This window comes from Perognathus longimembris, unplaced genomic scaffold (assembly GCF_023159225.1).
Source record: "Perognathus longimembris pacificus isolate PPM17 unplaced genomic scaffold, ASM2315922v1 HiC_scaffold_5933, whole genome shotgun sequence".
Taxonomy (NCBI): domain Eukaryota; kingdom Metazoa; phylum Chordata; class Mammalia; order Rodentia; family Heteromyidae; genus Perognathus; species Perognathus longimembris.
The window spans coordinates 657098-671084 of NW_025961415.1; the positions used below are offsets into that span (position 1 = coordinate 657098).

The 13987-nt window shown below is 44.5% G+C and overlaps 1 protein-coding gene across 1 annotated transcript; it reads right to left on the reverse strand.

The window, feature by feature from the left end:
• Nucleotides 1–3958: 3958 nt before the first annotated feature.
• Nucleotides 3959–10886, reverse strand: LOC125345604 (beta-defensin 108B-like). Its single transcript, XM_048337688.1, has 3 exons — nt 10838–10886; nt 6990–7145; nt 3959–4005 (listed from the first exon to the last, which is right to left on the reverse strand). Exons 1-3 carry the CDS (start codon nt 10884–10886, stop codon nt 3959–3961), a joined length of 252 nt encoding a protein of 83 aa, XP_048193645.1.
• Between the last annotated feature and the right edge of the window lie 3101 nt (nt 10887–13987).

A 13987-nucleotide genomic window follows, 5' to 3' on the forward strand; every position in this document is an offset into this window, starting at 1 on the left:
ATAGTCATTAAGGCACCGGCTGCTTCTTCATATGGCTAATTGTAACTACTCAGGAGGCTGAGATCTGAGGATCACAGTTCAAAGTCAGCCGAGCAAGATGCTATGAGGTTTGGGTTTATTTTTTTTTTTAAATCTCAAATTAACCACGAAAATCCTGAAAGTGGAGTTTCTGAGTCACATGGTAGAGGGCCAACCTTGAATGGAAAGAGCTGAGGAATAGCCAGAGTCTAGGCCATGAATTAATTTCTCAGTACTCCCACCCACAAAGAAGCCAAGCAGAAAAACTGAAAGAACATGGTTTTATCATTGTAGTTGTTTTCAACATGCGACATGAAATGATGCCCTTTTCCTCTGATCTTTCTTTCCTGTGAGTTTCACCCCTTATATCCTGTTAAATTATTTCAGTACCCTGGATACTGTATATATGTGTGTTGCAAGTTGGAAGGGAAAGGGGATACCAAAACCAAGAGACAAAGGACAAAAAGACAAACCGTGCAGCAGCAATACTTACAAACATATATGATATAAATGAACTGTAGAACTTGTGGGGGGGGGGTCACGAAGAAGGAGGAAATGGGGAGGCAGAAGGCCAGGGGGTGGGGGTGCGGAGGAAGGAAGAGGTAAAAAATACAAATGAGAAAAAGTCTTGCCTTCTTGGAGTTGGAAATCCTTTATTGAATGAATAAATGAAATAATTGAATCAAAGAACACATGGACTTTCTTTTGTGTACATGGTTTATAAGGAGGTAATCTAAAGTAGCTTCACTGAAATGCTCCTTGTCATCTCTCAAATAAGACCATGAACAGCGGGAGGGATTGTCAGCTGGACACAGTGTAAAGGAAGTGTTATGAACCCTCCCAGGCCATGTGAAGGGCACTTCCCACCCGCCCTTCCCTCACAAGTCTGCAGCTCATCCCATACTCCTACACTGATATCCTCAGACACCCACCCTAGCTATGTTTTTGTCACAATGAATCCTCCTCTGGCCACACTTCCCCAGGGCATATATTCCCACGAAATCATAAAAATAATGAAATAACAAAGCACACACAACACACCAGGGCCTGGTGTTGCACACTTGTCATCCCAGCAACTCAAAAGGCTGAGATTTGAGGATCACAGTTAAAAGCCTACCTGGACAGGAAAATGGTTGACACTCTCGTATCCAATGAACCACTGAAAGCCAGAAGTTGTGCTGTGGTTCTTCTTTACCTGTCTGCCAGCTTCCAGCCTTTCCTTCTTTCCTTCCAATCTTCACTTCTTTTGCTGCTACCTTCTTTTTTTATATCCTTCCATGCTTCCTTCTTTCTCTTCTGCCTGCCTTCTTTGCTTTCTCCATTTTTTACTTGCTTTCTTCCACCATAACTCCCTGCCTCCTCCAATCCTCCTTTGTCTGTTTCTGTCTTTCACTCTCTCATGTCCTTCCTTCCTTCCTTCCTTTTTTCTTTCCTCCCTTCCTTCCTCCTTTCCTTCCTGCCTTCTTCCCTCATCCCTTCTTTCCAAAAATATTTCAATTATGATACATATAAGGAAAACACTGCCAGTTAAGATAGGATGCATAAAAATATCACCCTTATGATATTATTCTCACAATTTGGAAGTTTCTTGGGTTTACCAGATAGTCAGGACAGGGGACTTGGCCTGACTATGGGAGACAATGAATTTCTTAAAAAGAGAAAGATTTTTCTCCAGGGGCTGGCAAATAATTTGAGACTCAAGATTTTCAGCTGGGTCATGCCATTTGCCACTATTATCCTAAATTGTGTGTATGTGTGAGTGTGTTTGTGTGTGTATGCACATGCCTATTCTGGAGATGGAACTCAGGACCTAGTCACTGTCTCTGAGAGTTATTAAAAATTAAATTTATTTATTTATTAGGTATATTTAGTACCAAGGAATTGAATCCAATGCTTCATGCATGCTATGTAGTCCTGAGGATCATGGTTCCCAGCCAGCCCAAGCAAGAAAATCCATGAGACTCTACCATCAATGAACCACCAAATAGCCAGAAGTGGAGGTGTGGCTCAAGTGGTAAGAGTGTCAGTCTTAAGCAAATCAGCTAAGGAATAGTGCCCAGACCCCTGAGTTCAAGCTTTAGTAATGGCACACAAGCTAGTGAATTAATGGAAAAAATAAAATGAGGAGATATTCTTATGGGATTCAAGGGAGGCGATTCTATGTCCCTCCAAGAGTCCACCACTCAGAGTCTCAAGTAAAAAGATGGACGTATTGGGGAAGCAAAAAGCAAACTGACTGGCCAGGGATGCAGCACAGACTCGGGAGCTGAAACTACAACAGTGAAAAGTGGGCTGACTGGCCAGTGACACAGGCCAGATTCAGGAGCTTCCACTGTGACCCCAGCAGTCCTTAAATTGGGGTTTATAAATGTAAAACCATAGTACAAATGTAGGGGGTTTACGCAAGGGGTAGAGCAAGCAACAAACAAGTTAAGCAAGCCATTTACAGAAGCAGAATTTTGGGTCAGGTTCACCTGATCTACTCCCCTAACATTTCCTACCATCTTTCCCTAGTCAAGATGGAGTCACCTGTACTCCTTACAATAATATAATACAAGGCATGCTAGTTTTAGAGTCAGAGACCTGGATTCTAAAACTTCGGAGACTGCAGACAAGGCTGCCAGCTCCCTCCTATGCAAAGGCCCACAGCTTCCTCCTATGCAAAAAATATGCATAACATTTACCATACAAGCTGTACTGGGATGTTTATTATAAGCGGCTTGTGTTATGAAAAATAACCATACTTCTGGCTTGAGAAGTGGCACTATGGCTTAAGTAGTAGAGTGCTAGCCTTGAGCAAAAGCTCAGCGACAGAGCCCAGGCCCTGAGTTCAAGCCCCAGGACTGGCACATGCACACAGAAAAAGTTGAATGATTAAAATACTACTAACTTAAGTGCTTCTGGAGGATGCTAAAGTTGATGCCTAACTTATTGATCTGATCATTTTGTTTCTTTATGGATTCTTCACTTCCTAAAGTATCTTCTGATTTTATTAACTTGCTTGATGGGTTATTCAGAAAGATCCTCAGAAAAGGCATGGATGACTTTTTAATGAGAATGAGTAGTGGGTCCTTCCTTCCTTCCTTCCTTCCTTCCTTCCTTCCTTCCTTCCTTCCTTCCTTCCTTCCTTCCTCACTTCCTTCCTCACTTCCTTCCTTTCTTGCCTTCCTGCCTTCCTGCGTGTTTCATGGACTTCCCTGCCCAGGCTGGCTTTGAACTATGATCCTCAGATCTCAGTCTCCTGAGGATCATAGGGACAACAGGCATGTGCCGCCATGCTGGTGAAAAAGTGACTCCTGCTGTTTGTGTTTTTGCACAAGCTGATTTGGGTGGAGCTGCTGCAACATTGGTTCTGGCATGAGCAGGGATATTGAGGGATGAACAAGAAGGGGGCCTCAAGGACCTGAGCCTCAGGTGGGTATGAGCCTTTCCTTTGCTCATGGGCCCTGCTTGGAGTCTGTTCCTGCTTTCACCATCCTGAGGTGGGAACATCAATGATGCATTTGTCTCATGAAAGCTTGTTTTATGACTTTACTTAAAATTTTTTGGGGTTCTTGATTTTATTTTCTTCTTTTAAAATTTATTTTATTTAGTCAGTCACGGGGCTTGAACTCAGGGCCTGGCCACAGCCCCTGAGCCTCTTTGTGGTCAAGGCTAATGCTCTATCACTTGAGCCACAGCACCATTGCTGGTTTTTGAGTGGTTCACTGGAGATAAGAATCCCACAGAGACTTTTCTGCAGGGGCTAGCTTTGAACTGTGACCTTCTAGATCTCAGCCACCTGAGTAGCTAGGATAACAGGCCACCAGTCCCGACTCTTTATGACTATTATTATTTTGTGTGTTCAACTTTGTGATTTGCATCTATAACTAGAGAGAGAGAGAGAGTTTCAGTGTTGTGTGTGTTTGCCTTGGCTTTTTCTTGTTTAGTAGTAGAACCATCATGGAATGTTCTGGGCTCCAAGATTCCAGGGAGTTTTTGAAGAGCCTTCAGAGTTGACAAGCCAAATTCAGAGTGGCCAGTGAATGTGCCGCTCTTTAAAACCAGGTAAGCTTTACTAAAAAATACTAAAAATGTTTATTTAATGTAGGCCTTGAACTCAGGGCCAAGGTGCTGCCTTGAGCGCTTTTGCTGAGGCTAGCACTTTATCACTTGAGCCATAGCACCACTTCCACTTTTCTGGTCATTCATTGGAGATAACAGTCTCACAGACTTTCCTGCCATGGCTGGCTTCGAACTGTGATCCTCAGATCTCAGCCTCCTGCGTAACTAGGACAACAGGCATGAGCCACGATTGCCTGGCTTTTTAAAGTTTTTATTTAATTTTATCCCTTTATTGTCAAAGTGAAGTACAGAGGGGTTACAGTTTCAACCTGGGCCTCCAGCCCTCAGCGCCCTGCACAGACATGAAGCGCTGGCTCTGCGCTCCCATCACCAGCCTTCTGCTGATGGCCCTGCTGTACCCAGGTAAAGCAGAGTGGAGCTGGGCCTGGGTGCCAGCGCCTGTCCTAGGGGACTCTTTGGGTAGCGATGTCTGCAGGGCTGGGTCCTCAAGGCAGCCTTTTCTTTCTTTCTTCCTTCCTTCCTTCCTTCCTTCCTTCCTTCCTTCCTTCCTTCCTTCCTTCCTTCCTTCCTTTCTTTCTTTCTTTCTTTCTTTCTTTCTTTCTTTCTTTCTTTCTTTCTTTCTTTCTTTCTTTCTTTCTTTCTTTCTTTGCCAGTCCTGGGGCTTGGACTCAGGGCCTGAGCACTGTCCCTGGCTTCTTTTTGCTCAAGGCTAGCTAGCACTCTGCCACTTGAGCCACAAAGCCACTTCTGGCCTTTTCTATATGTGAGATATTGAGGATTCGAACCCAGGGCTTCATGTATATGAGGTGAGCACTCTTGCCCTCTATCTTTTATATCTCAGCACCCTGCTTTCCTGTTTTCTTCGGGGACGTCTTCCCCACATATTGCTCATGTCCCACTAGGATCTACTCTGTATTTCCATTCATTAACCAAACGTTAACAGCTCCTCAATCACTCTTTTTGGGCGAGTGGGGTGCTGGTGACGGGTGTTACTTTTTATTCTGGGCCTGGAGCCTCCTGGAAGGCTTCTACACATCCATTTTTCTACTAGGCCCCTTTTTCCTACTCATGGAGTTCTTGCACCCCTTTTATGTGGTGGACTCCCCACCCCGCCTCTTACTCTTGGCTTCCTGGGTTCTAAAGGAGATGGGAGGTACCTGTGTACTGGGCTGCGCATGGACCCCCGAGGTTTGATGCTTAGAGTCGAATCCTGCACCCAGAGATTGCTCCTCACAAGCCACTTATGAGCTCATGTCACTCACTTACCTTTTGATATTAAAGTCACAAAGAAGAGAACAGAAAGCAGTGGGTGGAGCCTCATGGTTGAGGGCCCAGAGGCAGTGGCCAGTGACCCTCAAGGGGCTCTTGGGCTTTTATTCGCTGGGGGTGGGGCTGCACCTCCTCTGGGGCAGTGAAGCTTAAGACACAGAAGGGCAAAGACAACTCTGCTGGAATGCTTCTGAGCTCTGGAGCCCTGAAACCAGGTGAGCAATTAGCCTAATTACAGGAAAGCAGGTGGCTACTTATTTCCTCTTTCTATGCATTCTGGATTTCACCAAGGGTCAGGACCAGGTGCCACTTTTCTTTGTTGTAAAACTTACAAGCGTAGTTTCTTATTTATGTTTTCTTTCCCATTGCATGCTGTAATGAAAGTATTATAATTCAGTGCATGCATACAATGTGTAATGAATGATAAAGTCAGGGTAATCAGGTCTGTCTTGGGAGGGTTCCATTTTTTTTCTAGGATTGTGTGTGTGTGTGTGTGTGTGTGTGTGTGTGTGTGTGAGAGAGAGAGAGAGAGAGGGGTTGGTGCTGGTCCTGGGTCTTGAAATCAGGACCTGGCCACTATCCCTAAGCTTTTGTGCTTAATTAAGGCTACCACTCAAGCCACAGCTCCACTTCCTGCTTTGTGGTAATTTATTAGCAATAGTAGTCTCAAGGACTTTCCTGCCGAGGCTGGCTTTGAACCATGATCCTTGGATCTCAGCCTCCTTTACAGCTAAGATTACAGGTGTGAGCTAATGGGCAGCTGGCACTCTTCCAGGTTTTTTGTTTGTTTGCTTTTTGCCTTACTTTTCAGCTAAGTCTTTAAGTTCAGACTGGCCTTCAGATGTGATCTCCCTGTCTATGCCTTCTCTGTAGTTGGGAATACTGACACATATTAATATGCCAAGCTTATTTGTTGAAATGGAATCTTATTCACTTTTTGCAGGGAGAGGGAAGGGAGAGGGAAGAGGAGCTGAGCTGGCCTTGAACCCCTTTTGTCCCAATCTCTGCTTCCTAAGTAGCCAGGAGAGGCCTGAGACACCATTCCTGGCCTCTGTGCTAAGCTTCTAACCCTTCAACCTAGCAGACAATAACTCCTGATTGCTTCAGTTGGCTAAGGTTGTGACAATTTCTCACAGCAGGTCACATAAAAGCAATGCAGTGGTTTATGCAACGGGAGGAAATGCTCAATAATGGGGACTGGCTACAAAAGCTCCGGGCCCCTGCTCAGACATGGATTTTGATGCAAGCACTGTTGTGTTCAGGACCCAGATCTGTGGTAATGGCTGACATCTGCTTTTTCATTTGGCTTTGGTCAGAGAGGGAAACCCTGTCAGTCTTCCCGGAAGAGGGGTGTGTCTCCTCCTGTGAGTGGTAGAAGGCTTCCGTGTGGCACACACACAGCAGGTGTGGTGAAAGCGCCCCGCCCTGCCCAGCTGGTTTCCAACCCCACCCAGTGGAAGGATGGAATGGGCCTGGAGCCAACCAGTGATGGAGGATAATAGGTGTAACACGAGTTTTACAATAGGGTTTTGTTTATCTTTCTTCACTGCTTATTGAGGAATCAGAAAGAATATTGGTGAGAAAAAGAAAGATGGCGGGGAAGAAAAACATTAAAAATGTCAAGAGGCTTCGGTTACTCCTGGGGGTGGTGTTCTCGATCCTGGGATGCTTGCCAAGTGGCAGGCAGCAGAATCTGTTGTCTAAACACTGTCCAACATACACCTCCGTTTCAATGCAGTATCTTTGGCAGGAGCCATTGGGTCGCTCACAGATTTCCTTGAACTTGCCTCTGACTGCACAGAAAGAGGGGCATGGTAACCATTCATCAGTCTTACTGTATTTTTACCTTTCTATGTGGGGATGGGGACAGTGATTGGAAACAACTTTGTATGGATGCTTGTTGTTACTTGATTTCTCATACCTATGCTTTAAAAACTTGGGAAATTTTTCTTGAAAAGCACCCAGCACTGCTGGATGTTTCTAAGTAATAAAAGATGGAGTAGAGTGTCCATTGGCCCTGCCTGAGTTCTCAGGATACATGTTACTTTGTATTCATTTTCCTTACATTACCTTCTATTCATTTTCCTTACTCACATCATATTCTATTCCTTTTCCTTACTACCTACTCTCTCCTCAGACAGATGCAAGAGAGACTACTTGTACATAGTATCACTACTTTTTCTTAGAGTAGAATGTTTTTAGAGAAGGGAAATATATTTCACTTTCCCTTCCCTCTGATATTATAGGTCATCATATATCTTTCATATCTGTATATCTATAATACATCTGTATCAGCTATATTTTTCAAAAGTGGACCTGAAATACAACTTTAAAGGACAATGCACTTCAAAGAAATGGGCAGAGAGAGTATTTTCTGGGGGAAGGAAACCATATTCCTTCATATTCAATGTGTAAATATGTTTGTGTTGGTGCTTGCTATTATCTGTGGTTTCATTCCCCCCAGGTACTATGTAAGTGTGTGTGTGAGTGTGTGTGTGTGTCTCACAACCAGTTTCAAGCCTTGGAATATGGCAAGAATTCATTAAAGCACTGTGGAACAATTGCTACAATACTGGCATTTTCCATCCTGCAGCCTGTTAGTGAGAAAACTTCCTGTTACTCTGTGTTCCCATGTCTTGTGATATTTTACTGTGGCTGAAGCAATTGAGTCCTCCAATCACAGGACTTTGTGAAAATATCCTATCATTACTCATTGCAACAGTTCAGGTTATGTAGAGAACATTTCTTTGTGTTGGGAGTTCTTTGGGAGTTAGCCTTGTCCTTTATATATTGCAGACAAACTATCACTTATAGACATCTGCTGTTGAAGTAAAGTTGAGTGTTCCAACACCATCATAGGCTACCTCTTCTCTCCACAGAAGAACTGGAGTGAGGTCAAGAAGCAAGGGCCCCTAAGGTCACCTTTCATCCAGTGACAAGGACAGGGCCATAGCTTGCATTCTCAGCTTTATTCTAGTTCCTTCTCTTACAACTTTCGCTGTTCTCCTCTGCAGAATCCCAGGCTTTCCTGTGATCTCATTAAGATCCTGTGATCCTCTCCACTGGCCTTCCCAGTGTCTTCCCATTCCTGCCACCCCACACTGGGCTTGCCAGTCATGTTTTGCCTCTGTTCTTCCCTCCCATGTTTAGCAGGAGTGGCCGCTCAGTAAGTGCTCAGGAGGCAGACAGGCCACAAGGGGTTCTCAGAGGTGACTGGGCTGCACTGTGAATAAGAAAGAACCGTACAGGAGGAGGTTACCAACATGAGGTGCTCCCCAGCATCTATTTCTGTGCTGATCATGACAAAGCTGGTTTCTTGTTTTATTGAAATACCTTTACATCATCTTGAGAAATGCCTACCCTTCCCTTCAAAGAACAGAAAATGCAGTTGAAGTGATTCTTTGCATGCTCCCTGAGACTCTAGACGTGAGGTATAAGTTCTTTACAGTGCTCAGAGCAGCTTGACATGTGCTCTGGGAAGATATTTCCAGACCTGCAAAGCTCATGTGATATAACAGATAGAAATGTACTTCTCACATGTGTAAACAACACACACACACACACACAACACACGCTCATTAACATACAGACACTCTTAGTGTTCACAAATAATCAACACGATTGTTCCTATGAAGTCTATACCTACAAGACCTTTTCAACTTCGTGTTTTAGCCTTTCAAATCTTGTGTTGGTTTTTCTATGTTTTATTCATGGGGTTGCTCTTCCCGCCATCCCTCCCTCCGTACCTCCCTCCCTCTCTTCTTTGTCCCACTCCTCTCTCTATTTTTGTTGGTAGTGGTGCTTGAACTTGTGGAGCTGGGGTGCGCAAGGCTAGAGCTCTACCATTTTGAGTCACAGCACCTCTTCTGGTTTTCTGGTGCTTAATTGGAGAAAAGAGTCTCAGAACTTCCTGCTCAGGTGGGCTTTGAACTAGGATCCTCAGATCCCAGCCTCCTGAGTAGCTAGATTTATAGGCATGAGGCACCAGTGCTTGGCTGTCATGTGCTAATTCTTCCACAGATCTTACTAGTGAAGTCTCTTTCTTCCTTTTAGAGAGCTCTTTGTTGGAAGTGTGAAGACTTCTACCTGGATTGCATAGCGAAGTGACTAGTCGCAGGATTCAAAGTCATCATATGGGTTTGTTCCTGATGCACTTGCTTTCTAACATATAGTGGATGCTCAACAAATATCTGATAAACCAAATTGGCTTTCCATCTCTATTTTCTCTACACTTCATTATAGCCTTATTATTATCTTTCATATCTATTACCGTTAAGGACTTACCACTTAAGAAAGCAATTTATTAATATGATATATCTTGATCAATGTCACCCCACTCAACATTCTCACCCCTCCTTCTCCTCCCCACAGTCTTGTTCATTTTACTTTATTTTATTTTATTGCCATACCTGGGGATTGAACTCAGGGCCTAGGCTTCTTTTGCTCAAGGCAGGCACTCTACCACTTGAGCCACAGTGCCACTTCCAGCTTCTTCTCTGTATGTGGTATTGAGGAATCGAACCCAGGGATTTATGCTTCCCAGACAATCACTCCACCACTAGGATGGCCACATTCCCAGCTCAGTCTTGCTAATTTTGTAATATACATTAGATTCCCAACTGCATTCTCCCCACCCCACCCCCAGTGCCTCTTTTTCCTATTGCATTTGCAACATCAGACTTGTCCTTAAAGCTGCCCCTTGCTACCCCGCCTGAAGTATTATTTACTCGGCCACAGAAGATGGATCACAGCTCCACATATAGAAGGAGAACCTCTGGATTCACAATTCACAAGGGATAATCGTGCTTTGCATTACCTTTTCTGTTGTAAACTTTCAGACCTGTCTGTTTGAACCAAAACTTGTACATTAGCAGTTGCTAAAAATATAAGAAGGATCCCCTATGCTCTTAAATACCCATGACTTTTCTACTCTTACCTTAACATGCGAGGTTCTGAATTCTTAGGAAAAGATGAGAAGATATTCCCACTGGTGTGAAGCAATGCATCTGTTTTCCTGGGCATCATCATCAGGAGCCCTTTCCAGTTATTAGACAAAGTGGGGGCTGTTTCCAATGCTTGCAAATTTCTGTACCCCAGCCCCAAAGTCATACTGAGGACCTAGTCTAGGAACCGCGCCAGTACAGACAGGCAGAGATGCCTGGCAAAGGGCGTTTCTAGGCCAGACTCCTATCATCTGGAAGCTCCCAGTCCACTGCCCCCAACATTCTTGGTCCCTTGGGCAGCACTCTATGCTTAGAAGCTGCACCCAAATCCATGGGTTTCTTTGCCTTTTAAACATCCAGTCAGCCAAAGCAGAACTTACATGTGGGTATGATTTACAACACTGCAGCCCTCGCAGTCAAAGACCTTCCAAATTTCTGGGGAGACACCCACTTCCCCTTTCATGGCACAGGTGAGAGGGGCTGTTCACTCCTGACATCCTACCAGGCCCCTACCTGAGCTCCTCCACACACAATGTTGTTACCTGGTAGAACTTGGCAGAGAATGAAGACCAGGAGGATAGCAGGCTTCATGGTTGGAGAAAGGAAAAGCTTATTTGCAGGAGGCAGAGAAAGCTTCTGTCTGTGGCTGTCTAGAATGAGCAGAATGTCTTTGTCTGGGCAGAGAGAGTCCCTCTGTACCTCATTAAGAGACACTGGGGACAGAGTTGCTCTTGGTGTGATGAACAGCATTGGGGGAGAACTGAGAGTGCATGCTGGCCTGAACCCTCAGAGCCTTGGGAAGATGTGGTCACATAGTTCTGACCATAGAACTTTGTGCAGTAGGAACACAACCGACAAACATTTCAGCAACAGTGAAATCTTATGTAGTAAATTACATGCAGTTGGGTTATAATGAGCAATGTTTTTACATAGTGTTTCTGTACCCAGGGTCGCAGTGGGAGCTCTGTTCTGTCTGAGCAGCATGCAACTTGATGGCACTTCTGTGAATGAGGATTTGAGTCAAGTATGAGAAGCATGAGACAAAGGCAATGTTAATGAGTAAAGGGGCGTGACCACAGGAGGAGAAGGTGAAGTGGAGCACAGGACCAGAGACCTGGCCAGGAATATTAGGACTGTCCACAGAGCCTCAGTGTTCCCACTGTGGGGCTCATGTTATTCTGTAGAAGAACGCAGTGTCTTAAACCTCACCGTGACAATGTACATTCTCCTTGTAAACGAGTACCACCCCAGAAGTTTACCAAATGGACTCATGCATTAAATGGATGTTTTGAGCAGAGTACTTAGGTAATACTTAGAATACTTAGATATTTCTTAAGGATAAATATTTAGGTTTTCTTTTCTCCCTTGGAGGTCATGGAGGTAAAGCTCAGGGCCTGAGCACTCTCCCTGAGCTTTTGAGATCAAGGCTAGTGTTCTAACACTTTCAGCCACGGCTCCACTTGTTTTCTGGTGGTTAATTGGAGATGAGTTCCCAGTGATAATTGTGATCTTGATTGTCCCTTCTTATTCCCCTAGATTGTTTGCACTGCTTATGTGTAACCACTTTTGTTAGGAGGGGCCCTAATCAATTTCACTGTTTCACTGTTACTGACTACTGGCTCAGCTCTGTAAACCCACTGGCTTCCATGTAAAGCACTGTGTGTGGTTTCCCTGTCTAAACCCTGCTGAAAGAAGGCTGGCCTTGCACTCTGCTGCCTGCCCTGTGCAGTGTGGTCCTGAGATAGTAAAGGCTCCTCTCCCTGCTTTACTGAGTCGTTGGTCATGTTTACAGGAATTGGGGACACATCAGTCTGGTCCTGAGTAGGAACGAGGGGACCCGAGGGGGAGGAGAGGGGCTGATGGGGAAGGGCTCTGGAGAGGGCCAGAGTGAGTCACAGGCCAGGTGGCTGAAAGACACTGTGTGAGAGAGAGGGCTGGAGGAGGAGGGGAAGGAGGAGGAGGATTACAGGGAGGAGGTGGAGCTTGGTGGGGGTGTGGGGTGGTTGCCACCTCTGCAGAGGCCAAGCCTGAAGGAAGGGGATGGAGGTCATGTGCTCCATCCCCCTGTAAGGGGTAAGGTGAGGACTTGTCTGCCTGGTCCAGTGAGAGTCTAGCAGTTTGGCAGGTACTAAGTATGCAGGACGGCACAGAGAGCAGAGCAGTTTAGAGCAGGAAACAAGAAGGGACCTAAGTTGGGGAGCCCATCTACTTGCTGAGTGTATTAGGGAGGTCAGATCTGGCCAGTGGCATCATTAACTGTGGAGGGACTTCAGACTGACTCCAGCTCAGATTAGTGCTGAAGCCAACTCCATCTCCACTAAGCTCTCCCCCACCCTATCCAGGAAGCAAACCTTTATTATGATAAGTTACGCAAATTGACCACCTGAGGCTTGGGAGCTTAAAGGGAACCTGTGCCCTCCCATGGGTAGGCATATCCACCTGACATCAAATCCATGTGCCCTCCAGAGTGACTTCGAAGGTAAGGCATTCCACTTCACAGGGCCTGTCCATTTTCATTCAGCAGAGTCTTCTATAATCTCCTTCCCTGGATGCATGAAAGAAGCGGTTGGTTATGAGTTACTAGAAAGAGAAGCAAACCAGTATCACCAGTCTCCCATCAGAATTCCTCTCATATAGGCATCAAAAGATCAGGAATGTATATATTACCTAAATATATCGGTCTGAGCTCAAAACTCCAGTAAAATAAATGCAATATCTTTATTAGTTATTAGGAAAAATTAAGAACTCTTCATTCCAAAAATCAAAGAGGCATTTCTTATGCAAACATGTATAATTATGGTTTTGTATACCAATAGAATAATTCTTGCCATTAAACTGGCCGCCTACTTTCTATCTTTTTTTTTTCAAATTTTTATTATCAAACTGATGTACAGAGAGGTTACAGTTTCATACGTTAGGCATTTCTTGTACTGTTTGTTACCTTGTCCCGCATATCCCCCTCCCTCCTCCCCCTTTCCCTCCCCCCCCCACGGAGGTGTTCAGTTCACTTGCACCAAACACTTTTGCAAGTATTGCTTTTGTAGTTGTTGTTTTTCTTTTTTTTACCCTGTGTCTCTCAAATTTGGTATTCCCTTTCAATTTCCTAGTTCCAATACCAGTATACACGGTTTCCAATATACTCAGATAAGATTACAGAGATAGTGTAGGTACAACCACAGGAAGGTGATACACGAACATCATCAATAATAGAAGCTACAGATACACATAGGACGTTGAAAGTAGTTACAACTGTTTCTATAACATGGAGTTCATTTCACTTAGCATCATCTTATGTGTTCATAAGGGTATAGCTATTAGGCCTTGTGATGCTCTGCTATGACTTGCCTGAACCTGTACTAATTATTCCCAATAAGGGAGACCATAGAGTCTATCTTTGGGTCTGGCTCACTTCACTTAGTATAATTTTGTCCAAGTCCTTTCATTTCCTTACAAATCTTTGATAAAGGAGCTAAAACAATAGTATGGAAGAAAGATAGCCTCTTTAACAAGTGGTGCTGGCAAAACTGGCTCAACACATGCAACAAACTAAAACTAGATCCTTATATATCACCCTGCACCAAAATCAATTCCAAATGGATTAAAGACCTTGAAATCAAAACAGACACCCTGAAAACACTAAAGGAAGGAGTAGGAGAAACATTTGTGCTCCTTGGCGCGGGACGGAACTTTCC